General features: G+C 40.1%; 1 protein-coding gene and 1 long non-coding RNA gene across 3 annotated transcripts in view; one reads left to right on the top strand and one right to left on the bottom strand.

Annotated features, from left to right (window-relative positions):
* LOC144638794 (protein patched homolog 1-like) overlaps window positions 1-16459 on the bottom strand; it is a 33929-nt gene that overhangs the window by 3197 nt on the left and 14273 nt on the right. For both annotated transcript variants that reach the window (XM_078498051.1, XM_078498052.1), the window contains exons 5-25: window positions 15719-15816; window positions 15266-15383; window positions 14044-14136; window positions 13500-13621; window positions 13070-13217; window positions 12197-12328; window positions 11637-11792; window positions 10577-10663; window positions 9682-9807; window positions 9132-9250; window positions 7372-8347; window positions 6706-6942; window positions 6334-6409; window positions 5891-6033; window positions 5649-5759; window positions 4942-5014; window positions 4574-4665; window positions 3758-3949; window positions 2970-3107; window positions 2074-2216; window positions 1727-1826 (exon numbers count right to left, since the gene is read on the bottom strand). In XM_078498051.1, the coding sequence (XP_078354177.1) occupies window positions 1727-1826; window positions 2074-2216; window positions 2970-3107; window positions 3758-3949; window positions 4574-4665; window positions 4942-5014; window positions 5649-5759; window positions 5891-6033; window positions 6334-6409; window positions 6706-6942; window positions 7372-8347; window positions 9132-9250; window positions 9682-9807; window positions 10577-10663; window positions 11637-11792; window positions 12197-12328; window positions 13070-13217; window positions 13500-13621; window positions 14044-14136; window positions 15266-15383; window positions 15719-15816 (3480 nt within the window). The remainder of the gene's footprint in view (window positions 1-1726; window positions 1827-2073; window positions 2217-2969; window positions 3108-3757; window positions 3950-4573; window positions 4666-4941; window positions 5015-5648; window positions 5760-5890; window positions 6034-6333; window positions 6410-6705; window positions 6943-7371; window positions 8348-9131; window positions 9251-9681; window positions 9808-10576; window positions 10664-11636; window positions 11793-12196; window positions 12329-13069; window positions 13218-13499; window positions 13622-14043; window positions 14137-15265; window positions 15384-15718; window positions 15817-16459) is intronic.
* On the top strand, window positions 2096-16220 carry LOC144638890 (uncharacterized). Its single transcript, XR_013568031.1, has 3 exons — window positions 2096-2236; window positions 10597-10695; window positions 15698-16220. It is a non-coding gene; the product is annotated as an uncharacterized LOC144638890 (long non-coding RNA).

The following is a 16459-nucleotide window of genomic DNA, read 5'->3' as shown; positions in this document are numbered from 1 at the left end:
GAAACGCGGGAAAAATATAAAAATCTCGATGATTTGGTAAGTGCAGAATGCAATATGGAACAATTGAAAGTATGATGTTTTATATATGTTCGTGTTTATTTGCTTTACTTTACTTTCGGAAAAACTGTTCACAGGCTACTTGTATTCTTTCCTAGGTGTTCCTTACGTTAATCTTTGCAAACGTAACACGACACTTTCGTTCGTTTGTAACAAAATACTTTTGTTTTCCTTGAAAATGCCGTAACATGAAACTCTTGTTTTTTGTTTGTTTTACGGCGACATCGATGACATTTGTTTAATTTAATTAAGTTACGGTTTAAACTGCACGAAAGACGATTCTCAAAACTAAAGAACAAATCTAATCAAAAAACATCTTTTTCGAAAGGGTTTTTAAAACGCAGTACAGCTAGGATATTTGTTTCCTGGTTATCAGGTGTTCACGCCGAAAATCCCGGTGCAAGTTTTTGCATACCTAATTACGATTTACGAAAGCGCTGTGAACACGTCACACGCTCACTCAAGCATGAAGCCGAGAAGCACGTAGTGTGAAGATTTCTTTCAAGAAATGTCGGAACCGTCACGAAAGCATGTTCAAACACTAAAGCGGCAGAGGTTTTACAAAATAAAACGGAGGTTAGTTCAACCGATGGAGAACAAATAAAAGGAAAGGAAGTGACGGATGTAACATGATATTGTTGTTTTTTTCTCGCAGATCGCTGTGATGCCTTTTAAGTCTAATTAAATTAACGCCACGGATTCTACAGGAATTCAACCGCATTGAAAAGCACACCACGTTAGGCTTTAATACAAAATTTCTAAACACGTCACTGTTATTTTAATTTTCGATAGCTTGAATTTCAGTTTGTTATTGAAACAGCAAACGAGATACTTTTGTTTTTGTCAAAAACATGTAACATACTTTTGTTTTTGTCAAAAACGGATGTAACATGATGTTTATGGTAACGTGATTTATTTTCTGCAAAGAAGGCGACATTGATTATAACACAGATGTTATCAGGTTATCAATTAATTATGAGATGCTAGATCACCTTTTCTAAGAAAACAGCATTGCCATATCAAGAAATATTTCACATGATCTGCTATGACGCCTTACTGTCTAATTCAATTAATTTGTGGTTTTAACTTGGGGCCACGGAGTCTACACGAATCCTTCTGCAGAAGAAAAACGCAATGTTCGTGATGAAGACTGATCTGCGCATGCGTTTAGCACAAAGTATTTTTTCCAGAAAGAATTGTACCACAAGGAGAGCATAGTGCTTTCTGAAACAAATATATACCTTGAGTTCTTCAATTGTAAGTATCGTAATGGACTCCCCGATTTACCAAGGGCACACGGTCAGGTGCTCTCCATCCCCTCCCCCCTTTACAGAAATAATTAATTAATTGATATTAATTAATTAATTGGTGATTAAAAGTTTACACCGCGTTAGCGGTTTAGTGGCTTAGTGGTTTAGTGGTTTAGTGGTTTAGTGGTTTAGGGGTTTAGCAAACGCCAACCCACCAAACCATCACAATAGTGCATTCTGCACTAAAAACGAATGTTTGAGAAAAAGAAACAGAATACGCGCGAAAACCATACGTGACGTCACGTCAGTGAAGTTTAAAGCCAAAGGCTGAAAGCATAAGGAAACTTGGAAAATACAATAGCAACTCCAATTGGAGGGGAAAAAAATGCAATTTTTTAATAGCTTTATAAAAAACTAACCTCTGGTCCAGGACCAGCAAGCGACAACAACACGGGCAGAAACATAAGACCGTTTAAAGTTCCAATGACAATCAATGCAGCCAGCAGATGAAGGAAATATCTGTAAAAGTAAATAAAAGTCTGTTAATAAAGCTGCCTTGCCTTGGTAAAGATTTTGTCCAAGACGAAAATATCCCGAAAATATCTTTTTTGAACGGCACATCCGGGAAACGCAAGTCCTTGGCGCCGTGGAGCATGATGGGACTTATTAATTTTCCGCCATTTTTTGAAGTCGCGCGAAGAGAGAAACAAATAGTTTTGTTTTTATTGCATTATTTTTTTAAAATTCTATGGTTTATAAGCTCTACCTGACAATGAAATCGAAGTCTGAATCAGCAAGCATGATTACGCCAAGTAGAGTCGATATAGCACCGTCCACAACGGGGGAAAAGACATGTTCAACTGCTTTCTGCATTCGCTGATTTCTGTCGCCTGCACTGGTCAAGAATTGCTGAAAGAAAAGGCAAATAGGTAAGTTAAAAAAATGGCTAAATGACTTTTTTAAATGAGTACAAAGTGAGCTTAAAAGGCTTTTATTGTTACGGCTTATTGTTTTCAATTAACAAAAAAATGTATGCATAATAAACAATTACGTGAGCTTTTGCAGAAATCTCGCCGAACACTAAGGAATTTGCAAGGGGGAGGGGAGGGAGGAATTTGTTCAACTAACGCTTTTTCTATGGCTGCTGCGATGATAAAATAAATGGCAAGATTTTGGCACACTGCATACAGTTCTGAAAGTCTTTTATAAGTGTGGATATTAAAAGAAGTACCAAAATACTCTGAAATTCCTTGAAACATTTTTTTTTAAATATTAATTAAGGACTTACAATGTAATAAATTAGCTTTCTTAATTATTATTGTGTGTAGCAACGCATCTCAATTTGCTCATGTAATTTGCGAATTGTTAGTTATTTTAAAATATTAAATATTGTCGTTGGTTGTTATTGGAAACAATATTGACTATTTCCTAGCAAAAATCCAAAATAGAAAGGCAAAAATTTTTAATACAGGTTTTTTTTCTTCTGTTTTTGGTGTGGCATGAAAAAATAAATAGAAATAAAGATGTTGTTTTTTGTACACGACCTTAGAACAAAATTAGTTTTAAGTTTACATGAAAAATAAATCCATGGGAAAGTGCCCTTGAACCCATTTTCATTTCAAGCAGAATAAATCCCAAAATCTAAAATTTCCAACAACTTACCATGCACATGTGTACAGTAAATTCCACACCGACTCCAACAGACAGAATAAGTGTAACTGCAGGAACAGCGCTGAGTTTGATACCAGCCAGACCCATAAAGCCATACACTTCAACCGTAATCATAACGAGGACAATAACCTACATGCCACAAAAAATGATTCATCAATACATGTTCTGTTATTAGAAGCCCCTCTTATTCATAATATACTTTTACTAATATTTATTGAACACTTTACAAGTTTTCTTAGTTTCTCATCAGGGTTGTCAGTGGGTTTTTGAATAGCAGGTTCCATCCAGAAAGTAGGGGACTACCAAACACTCAAAACTTGATAAGACACACTCAGAACTGACCTACTAATATTCCGAGTAGCTGGTGCAGTATTCGGAATAACCGGTGAAATGCACCCGCTGCCAGCTAATTTTGACAACCCTGGATTCCCATGACACTTAAAAGTGATTTTAACTTGAATGTCAAAAGTAATTTGCATTTGCTTTGGTTTTGCATGTCGAATAGTGATAACTCAAACCTTCAAGGGAAATCGAAAAAGGTTTGAGATATCGGGAGTTCGAGTTATCGAGGGTAAAATTAGAAGAAAATGGCCTGAAGGGAAATCAAAAAAGGTTCGAGTTACTGAGGGTTCGAGTTATCGGGATTCGACTGTACTACTCTTAGTGATTGGTTAAAAAAAGTTGTGCCACTTTCAAACCAATACTAATCGCAACTCATTCACACTTAATAATTGCACACATGTAAATGGTCAAATGTAAAATTAATGTTGCACACTTACTATCAACATCGCTGCCCAGAAATTGCAAAGAATAACTGCCATGACCACGAAACTTGCTGACAACACAATAGCAACAGCAGTCATAAGGTGTTCACCCAGCCAAATGTACTGCTCCCAAAATATAAATGGGATTCCAGTTGGATAATTAGGCAAGCCAGCCTCTGAGAACTCCTCACATATTGTACGGACACTCTGTCAAAAACAAAGCAAAATTTATCAGTGGCTGCTTGGGGAAATGACCATGATTAGGATTTAAGGCTAAGACACAAAAGTAACTAAAAGTACTGACGAACTAGTAGCCTTCTGTATAGGGAAGCCTTGAGCCAAAGTGGCCCATAGTTGCCGGAGCTTATCCCAGTTTCTGTAGCATTGGGGGGTTAGGAATATTTCTACTCCCGATGGAATGCTAGTTCATCGCAGGGTACACCCCCCCCCCCCAGCATTATGTTTGTGGTACCCATTTATGCACTTGGGTGGAGAGAGGCACTATGAGAATAAAGTGTCTTGCTCTAGAACACAACACAATGACCACAGCCAGGCCTCAAACGCGAACTGCTTGTTCTGGAGTCCGGTGCACTAACCATTAGGCCACCGTACCTCCCACCCTTCTGTATGCTAGCTGTACATCTACTTTTTGTTTGAAAACTTCAATTTCAGAGAAAACCTCGATCCAATTTTATGTTTATTTTTTAGTTATCCCTTGCTGCAAAACTGTTTAAAATAGTCTAACAAAAACATCTATTCTACTCAATTTTTATGCATCCCCATTTATATCATACAATGCACTGCAACATTCTAATGATGGTTTGTTAATACCTTGATTGTATCCACAAAGTCCTTTGTCTCCCTGAGGTTAATCAGGTTAAAAGGAATATAAGAGAAGTTTATAGGTGGTGCTGGTGGCTCAACTGTTTATAAAAGAAAAGTAAAATACATGTACTTTGTCAGCATTTTTTTTTAACTATTTAATACCTACAAAACTTTGTTAATGGACACTAGTATCACTGGTGGACACTTAGTCATGGTCCAAGCCACATTGAAACACTGCATTTTAAACCATTCAAAAGCAGACACTCTCTTCAGTGGACACCTTTTCTGGTCCTAAGTGTGTTTGCTTACAGGGAATTCACCTGTAATAATTATTATTACAGTCCATGTACATAAATTAATATAATTATAATTACCTCGCATTGCATTGTACTCTTGATTTCTTCTTGTGTTATACCAAGATTCCTCCGGTTCTGGTTTGATGTTTGCCTGTTGAAAGAACATTAGAAGAAGACTTCCATTACACAAATGCTTATGAACACTATAACACTTGTATCTAGTCTGGAAACACTGGGGGAGGCCCTCACCCCTGATATAGTCTAAACAAAGTTAATCTCTCGTTTGAGTGTTTGCATTCTTTCTTGGCTCCTCTAAGGATATTTGAAATTTTACCTAAAATATTCCATACTGATGATGTAGCTCTACTAGCGATCTGTGTAGTGTGCAGATTGGTAATGCTCCTTGCAAATGATAATGTGTGGTTCCAGAAAATATCCATACCTCCCCCATGGAAGGGATTTTCTTAAGACCCCCCTACCCCTCTGGAAAATACAATATTAAGCTTCATACATTTTCTTAAAGTTTTTGGCCTTTGAGACCCCTCCCACCCCCAAGAATTTTCAATCCCTTTTATGGGGGAATATGGACATTTTCTGGAACCACACAATTCAAACCCGTCCAACAACCGATCAGAGACTCCTGGGTCTCTGTAAAACTATTTCAATAGACAGTATGGACTTTCTCGGGCCAAATCTGAGTCATTTCCAAAGTGTGGAAGGAAATAAGTGCGTTAAGAGAGATTGTTTACTCAGGCTGCACATCCCTGAACATTGGGTGCACAAACCTGTGAGAAAGTGTAGCCCATGAAGTCTATGTTGTACCAAACCATCAGATACTTGTAAAAGGTCTCCGGGCGGATAATTCCTTCCTCGTTTACCAATTTAACACTACGAACCTGTTGATTGACAAAAGGTGAACAGTTAAATCAACTCTGCAAGAAACCAGGTGCAACTCCTTTCAAATAGTTGGCTATAGATCCAAGAACTCTGAATAAACAAGAGAGCAAATTTATTTATCAAGACGTACTATGGATCGGTTGATTGTCTCCTTTTCTCCAGTCTGGGACAAAAGCTTGTAAGCCATCACACCATCATCAGATGCATTTTTCTGCCACCCTTCGTATGTTATTTTCCCTTCAGCCCAGTCTCTGTCAAATGCCTTTTGCAGCTCTGTAAAAATACATGCACAGTCTATTTAGAGAAATGTTACAGTAGTAGCTTCAGTTAACCTTTTAGCCCAAATGCCGAAAATATTAATAAACATAGCTCTTCTGTTGGCCATATTTTTCTTTTTCCCCCCACCAACATAATTATTGTAAAAGTATCTTAGCAGAGTTTAAACCAACTAGTTCCCTAAGTGAAAAAATGTTTTCCAGCTAGCCCACTACATGCAGAACGTAAAACAAGCCGCTGTAAGTCAGAGTTATACTTTACGATGTATCAAAGATATAATGTAACCATGTGCCTTACCTATGAGCCAATCTCTAAAGTACATCAGCCAGAAAGATGGTAATTCTCCCTCAGGAGTTTTTATAATGTTGGGAATCTGAAAAAAAAGAATAAAAAAAAGAAATTTATCATGTCACATGTTCACTCTTCTTCATTCACATTGTATTGTGCACAGCTGACAGGAGGTATGCTAATTACTGTGTTGGAGGAAAAAAATGAACTTCCAGGGGGTGGGGAATATATGAGAGATGTACATAAATGTGTACCACTAGGAAGAATTGACATAATTATCAGGAAAACAGTTTTGTATAATTACCAATTTCTCCCAACTAGTTCTATAAGAAATGTGCGGAACCTGTAAGGAGAACCTATATGTTGATATCAGGGCTTTACCTGTTTGAAGGCATCATGGAACTTGTACAAGAGTTTCTGCCCATTAGGATAATCATATCCTCCCTTAGTAACAACAGCCATCTGATAAAAGGAGAAGTACTCGAACTGGGCTTCCACAAACTTGTGCTCTGGACTTTTCCGAGGGACGACATCAGTCAGATCTAAACCTTCCTCCACTCTCATGCAGCCGTAGACACCGGCCGCAAAGATACAGGCAAACACAAATAGGACAGAGATCTGTTCAAGAACAACAGTAGGCATGGTTAAATTAAGCACACTTAATTACATACTGAGCAGCTGTAATAGTTGGAGCTGGATTCTCCAGTAATGCCTACAATCTTAAACTCTCAGTGCTGGTGTCGAGAAAATTTAACATCACATTTCGTGAGTCTGAGTGCGTAAATGTTGAGTTTTCTTGACATGATAAACAATGTTAGATTTCTGGCTTTCGAAACTGTCTTCAATAGGGACGTCAAAACTTATTAACTCCCATTAGCTGAGACTAAACTGCACTGACACTTGGTCCAGAAAGACCTTCGGTGATATTCTCCTAGTACAGTCCTTGTGCTCAATTACTTATACATGTAATTATAACAAGTAAGTTAAACTAAGGGCTAGATTACTAAAGGGGAAAAGAGAAAAACTGTCATACATGATTCGGGTTACCTTGACTGGCATTTTCTGCAACCAAGGACCATAATAATTTCTTGCAAAGTGAGACAGTGAAAGGACATGTAGCTTCTTCTTGACTGAGCTCCACCGACTGTTTGACTCAGAATCTAAATCTCGTATGCTTTGTGACGTAGAAGCCCTACCCATGGACTCCAGTCCCGGTGATGATCTTGAGTGGGAACTTGATGTTCTCAAGGAAGAACATTCGGCTGTAGCTACAGCAGTCTCTGCATTTGACGCAGCATTAGCTGACACCTGAAATTGTACATTTCTTGGTGCGTAAGATGGTGGCTGAGTTCGTATCTTGCTGTGTAAGCTTTCACCTCTGGGAGTCAAGACAACCGCACTTCCATTTATGACAGTATCTCTTGAATTACTCTTGTAAGGGTGTCTCTTACTTCTTGGCTCAGAAACAACTTCTGAGCAAGTACAATTATAATTACTAGTGTCACTCACACTTTGTTCAGGGTAAATCTTTAACGATCTACTTGTAGCTTGTCCTTGGTAAGGAGGTCTTGTGTTACAGTCTCTGCTACTGCGCTGTTCTGCGTCCCTTGATCCAGCTAACTGAACTTGCACAACATTTGCAGAGGCACCGGCTCTAGCTTTTGTAGTGCCTACACCATTACTACTGCGGATATTACCCATAGCGGATAACTCAATGTCACTTGATTCCGACATCTGCTTGTCTCTTCTTGAACATATTCTTTTGTGGCGCTGCCACTCTGTCATTGGGGTGCTACCCAGCTCTGCTGAGGCAGATGCCTGAACAGTCACCATACTCGGCAAGTGTATTGTCTGTGACGCTGTCGCCTGGACGCTACCAGGGAGTATAACAGTACCACTAAGCCCTTGCAACACAGGTGTCTCCGATAACGAGTTGCAAGAGTTTTGGAGCCGGTAATGAAGAAGTCCACTGTCATTAACTGACGTGCTTGGTGTGATTGAAATGCTGTGTGGTTCAGTACCCCTGCACCAGGAAAGAAAAAAAAAAACAATACAAATAATTAAAAAGAGTTTCATCGCTGAGGGAAGGTGCAGCATCTTAATGGTTAGAGTGCTGGACTCAGATCGAGCGGTCTGGGTTTGAGCCCTGATCAGGGTCACTGTGTTGTGTTCTTGGGCAAGACACTTTACTCCCACTGTGCCTCTCTGGCTAAGGTAAGAAAGCTACAGTCTGCCTCGAGCCAAGTGGCACATACTGTGGGAGCTTAACATGATATCTATAGCATTAAGTGACTAGGAGCATTTCTACTCCCTCCTGGATGGGATGCTAGTCCAACACAGGTGTACCCCCCAGAATTAATTTGGGGGTACCCATTTATACACCTGAATGGAGAAAGGCACTATAAGGGTAAAGTGTCTTGCCCAAAATCACGACACAATGAGCCCAGCCAGGTCTGGAACCAATCCAGAGTCTTAACCATAACATTAGGCCACGGCGTCTCCCATGAGAGGCTACCTGTGAACTAAATGCTGTGGGTAGCAGTAGAAACCCTCCTAGTCCCCCTTTGCTACAAAAACTGGAGATAGGTGTGGTCTGATGGTCCACTGGGCTCAAACACAGATTTTAACCTCTCCCTTCTACTGCCATAAATGCATGGCCAATTAAATTTTGGACAACACTGAAAGTTGGCCGAATAAGTACCATTAATTGGGAACAAACTGGTGCTTCTGAAAGTCGCTGAACTGGTATTTTTGTCACTGAAGTTGCTAACCAACTTGGTTTAGTGACATTTTTTACTACTACCTACCTTTCAAAACAGCAAAGCAGGTCATATTTGTTGCTTTTCCTGCGGTTCCTATCAATCACGATCATGGCAGGAAAGATTACAATCACAGCAAAAAAGTTGAAAATAACCACAATGGCAGCCTGCGAAGAAACAAACCAACATATTGAGAAAAAAAAAACTGTCACACAATGGGTAACTAAAATGACAGATTATCTTTGGTTATAGGGGTGCTTGTGCCTCCTAAGTCTTTCAGAAGTAACAAAAATATGACAGCTAAAATATCCCAAAACACCACAAGAGTACTTGTTTTGTTAAGGTTCAGGGATGTAGGGGGCAAAGAAAAACCTAAGCAGGCTCGCCGGTTAACAAGCTCAGCTTGGCTTTTCTGGCCTGTGTACCTTCAAAATTAGTTTGCAGTCAGCTCTTAGCTACATCCCTGAAGTCATTTAATTTTATTTTAATACTAAATTAATTTACGGGGGGGAGATAAGCTAAAGTTTTTGCAGCCAAAGTTTGTTAACATTGCCACTGCAATCACGATTTTCAATGCCTTAATCCAGTCTGCACAAACCTGTAAAGAAAACGACCTCAAGGCTGGTATGGGTATCAGTGCCGCCATAAAGAATGCAAACATGTTATTGAACGATGTCAAGAACACACTGACTCCAGTACTAGCAAGGCAGTATACAGCTGGATCCTAAAATAAAAAGCAAAAACCAGTATTACAGTGGAGTCTTGATTTCTAAAACTTCAAGACTACTCAATCCAAAAGTCATTTTCCTTCACTCGCAATTTACTGTACTTTTTGAGGGTAAGGAACTACATACGGTACTGAAAAATTCCAAAAATTATGCTCTGGCATATATATTATCTTTCCAAACAGATTTTTGGTTGTTGGGCTTTTTTTCTGAATATGTATTGTCACAAGGAATTAATTATTTTAAGAATGGTTGGTATTATAATTAGTAGGAAGCAATTTTCAACTGAAACCCTTTTGACACATCTAAGAATACAACCTGGTAAAACATGCTCTCCAATATCTAAATGATACCTAACACAAAATTACCTTCCACTGACATCAAGTTCAAATCTATCTAAACATTCAGTGGAACTGTCATAATCAGAAAAAATAATAGAGCAGTTTTCAATTGAGTGTCGTAAAACCAAAACCAAACTAATTACTCTGGCCAATCACAAAGGACACAGACAATCCAGTGAACCAATCAAAACACGAAGCAAATACATGTAGCTGGTACGAAGCGCGGGAAAACGTGAGATTTTTAAGCCAATCACTAAGCGTAGAAATGCAAAACCAAATCAAATGCAATTTACTTTCGACACTTAAGTGAAAACCGCTCTATTATCATCAGGGGGCTTACTGCTTCTGAAATTGGGGGACTTATTCTCCAGGAGAGGAGGCTTAAATAGTATTATTTGCCACCATACCAATGTAACTTGCTGCATACCTTGTTTTTATTTCTTGCAGATGCATATGTATGAGCTAATAGGAACATATCATCCACACCCAAACCCAAAGCAAGGAATGGCAAGATCTATAAGAAAGTTACAAAAAAGTTCAAAGATGGTAAGATTGCATTTTACAGGTAGTTAAGTCCAATTACACTGCTGGGATCGGCTGGGAGGCGTGGTGGCCTAATGGTTAGCGCGCTCAACTCCAAGTCGAATGGCCCGGGTTTGACACCTGGCCAGGGCGCTGCGTTGTGTTCTTGGGCAAGACACTTTACTCTCACAGTGCCTCTCTCCGGGGACCCAGGTGTATAAATGGGTACCGGCGAATTTACTGCTGGGGGGTAACCCTGCGATGGACTAGCATCCCATCCAGGGGGGAGTAGCAATACTCCTAGTTACTTAATGCTACAGAAACCGGGATAAGCTCCAGCTGTATGGGCCTTATGGCTCGGAGACAGACTTTACTTACTTTACTTAAGTCCAATTACACTGCTGGGATAAAATGAGTAAAGTGGCTCAAAGTTGCTGCCCCTTTTAGCCCTGTAACCCCAGTTTTGTAGAATGGCTATGTGACTATCCCTGAATGAGACAGAAGACCGTCACAGCCTACCCTCCAGCATTTGGTCCAGCTGCCCCCAATAACTCTCTGATACCCAATTTTACCCTATGATTGAGAGACAATGTATAGATTGAGTGTCTTTCCTAAGAAGGTAACACACAATAGTCCCAGCCAAGTTAGAAACCAGCCCAGACATCATAATCAAGAATGCAGTACACTGATCGATAACATTAGGCCACTGTGCCATAATAAATTATGCCTTGTAATGCTGAGCTGCCTTTTCTACCGATAAGCAGATAAACCTGTAACAAACAGTGTAAGTCTTCTACACAACTGCTCTGTGGACTTGTCGCAAACCCTTCCCTCCCTCCCCACCCACAGGCATCTGAGACAAAAGACTATCTGTGACAAAGGCTACAATAGTTATGCAGTGTCTTCTTACACAAAGGTACAACACACGGGTTGTACACATGTCACTGCAGCATCTGACACCTCACCTGAGTTGAAGCAGCATTAAACTTGATCTTCACAAATGAACAGAATCCCAGTCCTGATGCAACAGCTACAGTGACAAGAAGTACACCAGCAAACCCGAGAGCACCATGTGAATCTACAGCATCCCACTTCTTTAGAGTTATACATGCATAGATGAGCTAAAGAGGAAACAACAAGCCACAACATGTTAGAAGAAAACATTGACTTTTGTGGTACCCAATGATAAAGAAAACAAATTTCTTTATTTTCCATAGAACTGTTTTTGCTTAACAATCACAGAATATCATCATCATCATCATTTTATTTGCCACATAAGAACATTTTAGGTAGGGCGTGGAGACCTCCAGGAAACCACCACATTTATATAAAACCCTTTTTTAGGTCTTTTCTTTATGTTTACAGTTTTGAAGAAGCAATATTCCATAAAATGCTTAGTCCGTTTTGAGAACAAAACGTCATCTAGTAGAGGAACAAACAAACCCCAAAGAAACAAGGATTGTTAAGATTAAAACAAATAGTATTGCAAGAAGACCAGTATCAATCATTTACTTCATCATCGTACCATAAGAGCATATCCAATAGCAATTTTTTTGTAGCTTGTTTGAGAAAAGTCCTTCAGTAGATCATTGAATGATGTGGAGGAGAATGCCAGTACTGTTGAATCTTCCTTGCTTTGATCAGCTTTGTTAATGGTCTGCAAGAGAAATGATCTGGTTTAGACCCGAGCAACACCATCTAAAACAGTTGGTAGGCCAAGTGTCCCATACAGCTGGAGCTTATCCTGAGTAAGTGACTAGCTATAGGAGTATTTCAACTCCCCCCTGGATGGGCTGCTAGTCCACTGCAGGGTTAACCTTGCCCCATCATTAAATTCACTGGTACCCATTTAAACACCTTGGTGTAGAGAGGCAGTGTGGTCAACAGTAACAGTCTTGCCCAAGAATGCAACACAATAACCACAGCCAATGACTACATTACATGAATTACCACAGCCTCAACACAGTGTTCACATCTGGAACCTGGACCACTCCATCTGAAGTTTAGAACCCTTTTAACCAATTAGACATTTGAGCAGTTGCAGTTACAGTTTTCTGATAACTAAGTGTATAAGGTAAAGTCTGTGTCCGACCCATGAGGCTCATACAGCCGGAGCTTATCCCGGTTTCCGTAGCATTAAGCGACTAGGAGTATTGCTACTCCCCCCTGGATGGGATGCTAGTCCATCGCAGGGTTACCCCCCAGTAGTAAATTCGCCGGTACCTATTTAAACACATGGGTGGAGAGAGGCACTATGAGAGTAAAGTGTCTTGCCCAAGAACACAACGCAGCGCCCCGGCCAGGCCTCGAACCCGGGCCGTTCGACTCGGAGTCGAGCGCGCTAACCATTAGGCCACCACGCCTCTCTGATAACTACGTGTATAATAGCTCTTTTTACCTTTGTGAACTCTCGTTGCCATGCTTCTAAAATTTGCGATGCTGCATCTTCTGTCCAATCCATGTGATTAACTTTGGCTTGAGCATGCCAATGCTCAAAAAGCTGCTGCCTTCCCATCAACAGGACAATGCTCTGAAATGCTTCAGCCCTAAACAAGATACATTAAAGGCAAGTCAACACAAAACCAAACCCTTGTTAACAAACACCTTGCTAAAGATAACCAAATAAAACTCGTATATAATCAAGCCGTGATTGCCACCAAAATCGACCTTAATCAGGGCTGTCATTAAAATTTATCACTCTGGTTTGTGATTTAAAGACGTTCTCAACTATCAACATTTGTACCACAAAAAATACATTAAGACATTATAATTTGTTGCTGTTTTCAGTTTTACTTGTTTACCTAACATAGTCAGAAAGGAAACCATACCTTCTAATAATTCCACTCCTGTTCTTGACTATTCCTCCAGCGATAAGCTCCTCAGGCCAGTCCAGATACTTTGTAGCAAATCCCTGGCAGCCACTGGTCAATTCTACACCTATGTCAGGTTTCTAAAACAAAACAAAAATTTTCCAATCATACAAGGAAGACATAGCTCTACTGTAGACTGGCTCTTGGCCAAGGCAAGTTCTTAATTCCCACAGTCTACCAATGGCCAAAATTTCTTTGGAGTATGTGCTCCACAAAGCATTCAAACACAGGGATGTAGCTAAGAAAACACTAGTTAAGCCGGCTCGCCAACAAGCCCAGCTGGCTTTTCTGGCCTATGGCAGCTCTAAAAATCTACCTATGTCTCTGTTTTCATGTAGAATTTCAGCCGAATTTAAGTTCTCTTTCAGCCAGTGAAATTAGCCAGCAGGTGGCGCTTAGTGACATCCCTGCAAACAGTGTTATTTAAGCGCTTGAAGTTAAAAAATTTAAAATTTGACTGCAAAGGCTGGTGCTCTAAATGAAACTCAAATACCGTAATTACCTTCTTGGTCTTGTAATTTGGTGCAGTTTTAGGGCATTCAGGATCATACGGGTCCAGACAAGGTTTCTCCACATACCCACTGTTGATTCCAGCCTAAAAATCAGCCATTGGTGTAAATAATGGAGTTACAGAAGAATAAACAACATTCTAAATTTAACCTAATGATGCATGGCAACCAAAACAGGTGCAAAGAAAATTTATTTTCCAGCTTGCCCTTTGAGCAAAATGAAACCATGGTGTGCTAGTCCATTATGGCATTTCTTGGTGGCCACAGAAGTTACTTGCCCATGGGCAAATGATGGATAAAGCCCTATAAGAAAATTCAGTAGCCCTGGGCTATCAGACATGACCTTCCTTGCCAGGGTTGGAAACTAAAATTGGGCCTCGCCTCTGGGCGGGCCTTCTTGCGCCCGCTCCTCCTCTCTTTTTCCGTTCTCTCATTGTCCCGGTGGTCGATCATGTCAGACTCTCTCGGTCCCCCAACCCTGCTTCCCATGCTGGCGCGTCTTTCCCTCCTGTGTGCGCGTGTGGTCAGGGGCGGAACTCTGCCGCGTTCGATCAGGGCTCTTTCTGGATGAATCGTCTCCCACTGGGCGGTGCGATGTCTCGCCACAGTTTTCACACTCGCCTGGGCGGGGGGCGCTTTCCAACCCTGCTTGCTCACTGAGAGAAAATAAGTGCCCTCTTAAACAATTATATCAAGTCTTTGTTACCCTGATCCCTGCAACACAAACATGAGTTGAATGCTAGATTTCCAGTAGTAAATGGTCATACTACCATTTTCGAGCGACCGTGAAAGGCAAACATTTTTCTGTGTTTTCTCACGTGTAAAACATTCAAATTTGTCTAGTCAAACTGTCGCGTTTTACAAGTAAACCATTTAACGTTGTTTAACGTAAAAAATACTCTCAAAATAAAAAAAATAAATAAACAATCACTGATCGCTGTCACAACAATTGCCAGAAATGTAAAGCCGCCCTTTGCTGTCGACATTCATTGAAGAAATACAAAAAGTCGACGCGAAAGTTTTCAAAACCATTGTTTCATGTGCAGAAACACACCGGTGTACTTGACATGTTGACGCCACAAACGTCAATTGGTTCAGTTGAAAAACGCGAGGGTTTGTCTTGTCAAACTTGAATGTTTTACCCTTGAAAAAACGCGGAAAAAAGTTTGCCTTTCACGGTCGCTCGAAAATGGTAGTAATTGTAGTAAGCAATACCTCTTCTAGCAGTCCCATCAATTTCTCATACACCAGGGCATTGTCAGAAGGCAAGTATTGTAATACCATTTGTACCAGTGTCATAGGATTCAGACTTTTCCATGTCAAATTGACACCACTGTAATATGAAAGAAAGTGGCAAATTATACACATCATGACCATACAAATCAACCTACCCTGTGATCTAGATTCCTTAAAAAGTGTGTTTGTATTGTAGGGTTCTCTGTGATCTAGGTGTCTGTAAGGCCTCTCCATATTGTAAAGATATACCCAGTCCAATGCGTAGAATATATTGGACCAGCAATGGAGCAATATGATTGGTTGATTTGAGTTACTACAGCCCTCTGCCTACCTCAGTTGTGCAATAGTGTGTACTGCATTTGTGTTAATTAAATGTCCAGCTTACTGTGTTAATATGGTCTTATGTTGCAGATTACACCATTTGATACCTACCCAAAGGGTACTTTGCTGTTGGGCCCAAGGGGTTTGGCTCCTTCCCAGAAGCAATCCAAAGGCGTTATGATGACACAAGGCATTATTTGAGGAAGGAGCTACAGAAGAATAACAATTAAGGATGCAGTGTATTACATTGTTGTAAAAGTAGCATTCTATACAGTATCATTATGGGAAACAAACAATGTTTTAGCTCCTGTGTAATGTTTTAAATCTCATTCTCAAAATACCATAAAATTCCGGTTATAAGCCCTGGGCTTAGACAACTTCCTAAGGAGTTTTGGGAGAGCATATTTCCCAGGTGAAGGGCTTATTAGTGGAATAAAAAAAAGCAACATTTAGCCCTATTATTAAAGTACTGGGCCCGGTTGTTCAAAGCACGATTAAGCTAATCCAGGATTAGCGTGAAATTTGATTTCAATTTTATATAATTTCGTTGAGGTTTTCTGTTAATATTTTCTGTCCCACAGTTTTGACATGGACCAATCTCAAACTTAACAAAACATTAGCTTTGGGAAACCCTTTAAAACAAGAGAAATTAAAACCTTGATCATTTTTTAATCCTGGGTTAGCATTAATCGTCTTTCGAACAACCCGGCCCTGTCCTCCAGCAGATCACTAGAGGGGGGCTTATCTCAAGATGTAGTTTTCTGTTTTCAGGTAGATGGGCCTTAAACCAGGGGGCTCATTACCGGAATTTTATGGTATTTCCAGGTCTGCATACACGGAGGTTGACATAAA

The sequence above is a fragment of the Oculina patagonica genome, chromosome 14 (genome assembly GCF_052425735.1).
Source record: "Oculina patagonica isolate OP01 chromosome 14, crgOcupat, whole genome shotgun sequence".
NCBI lineage: Eukaryota > Metazoa > Cnidaria > Anthozoa > Scleractinia > Oculinidae > Oculina > Oculina patagonica.
Note: the sequence above shows the minus strand (reverse complement) of the source record. Positions and strands in the feature narration are given on the sequence as shown.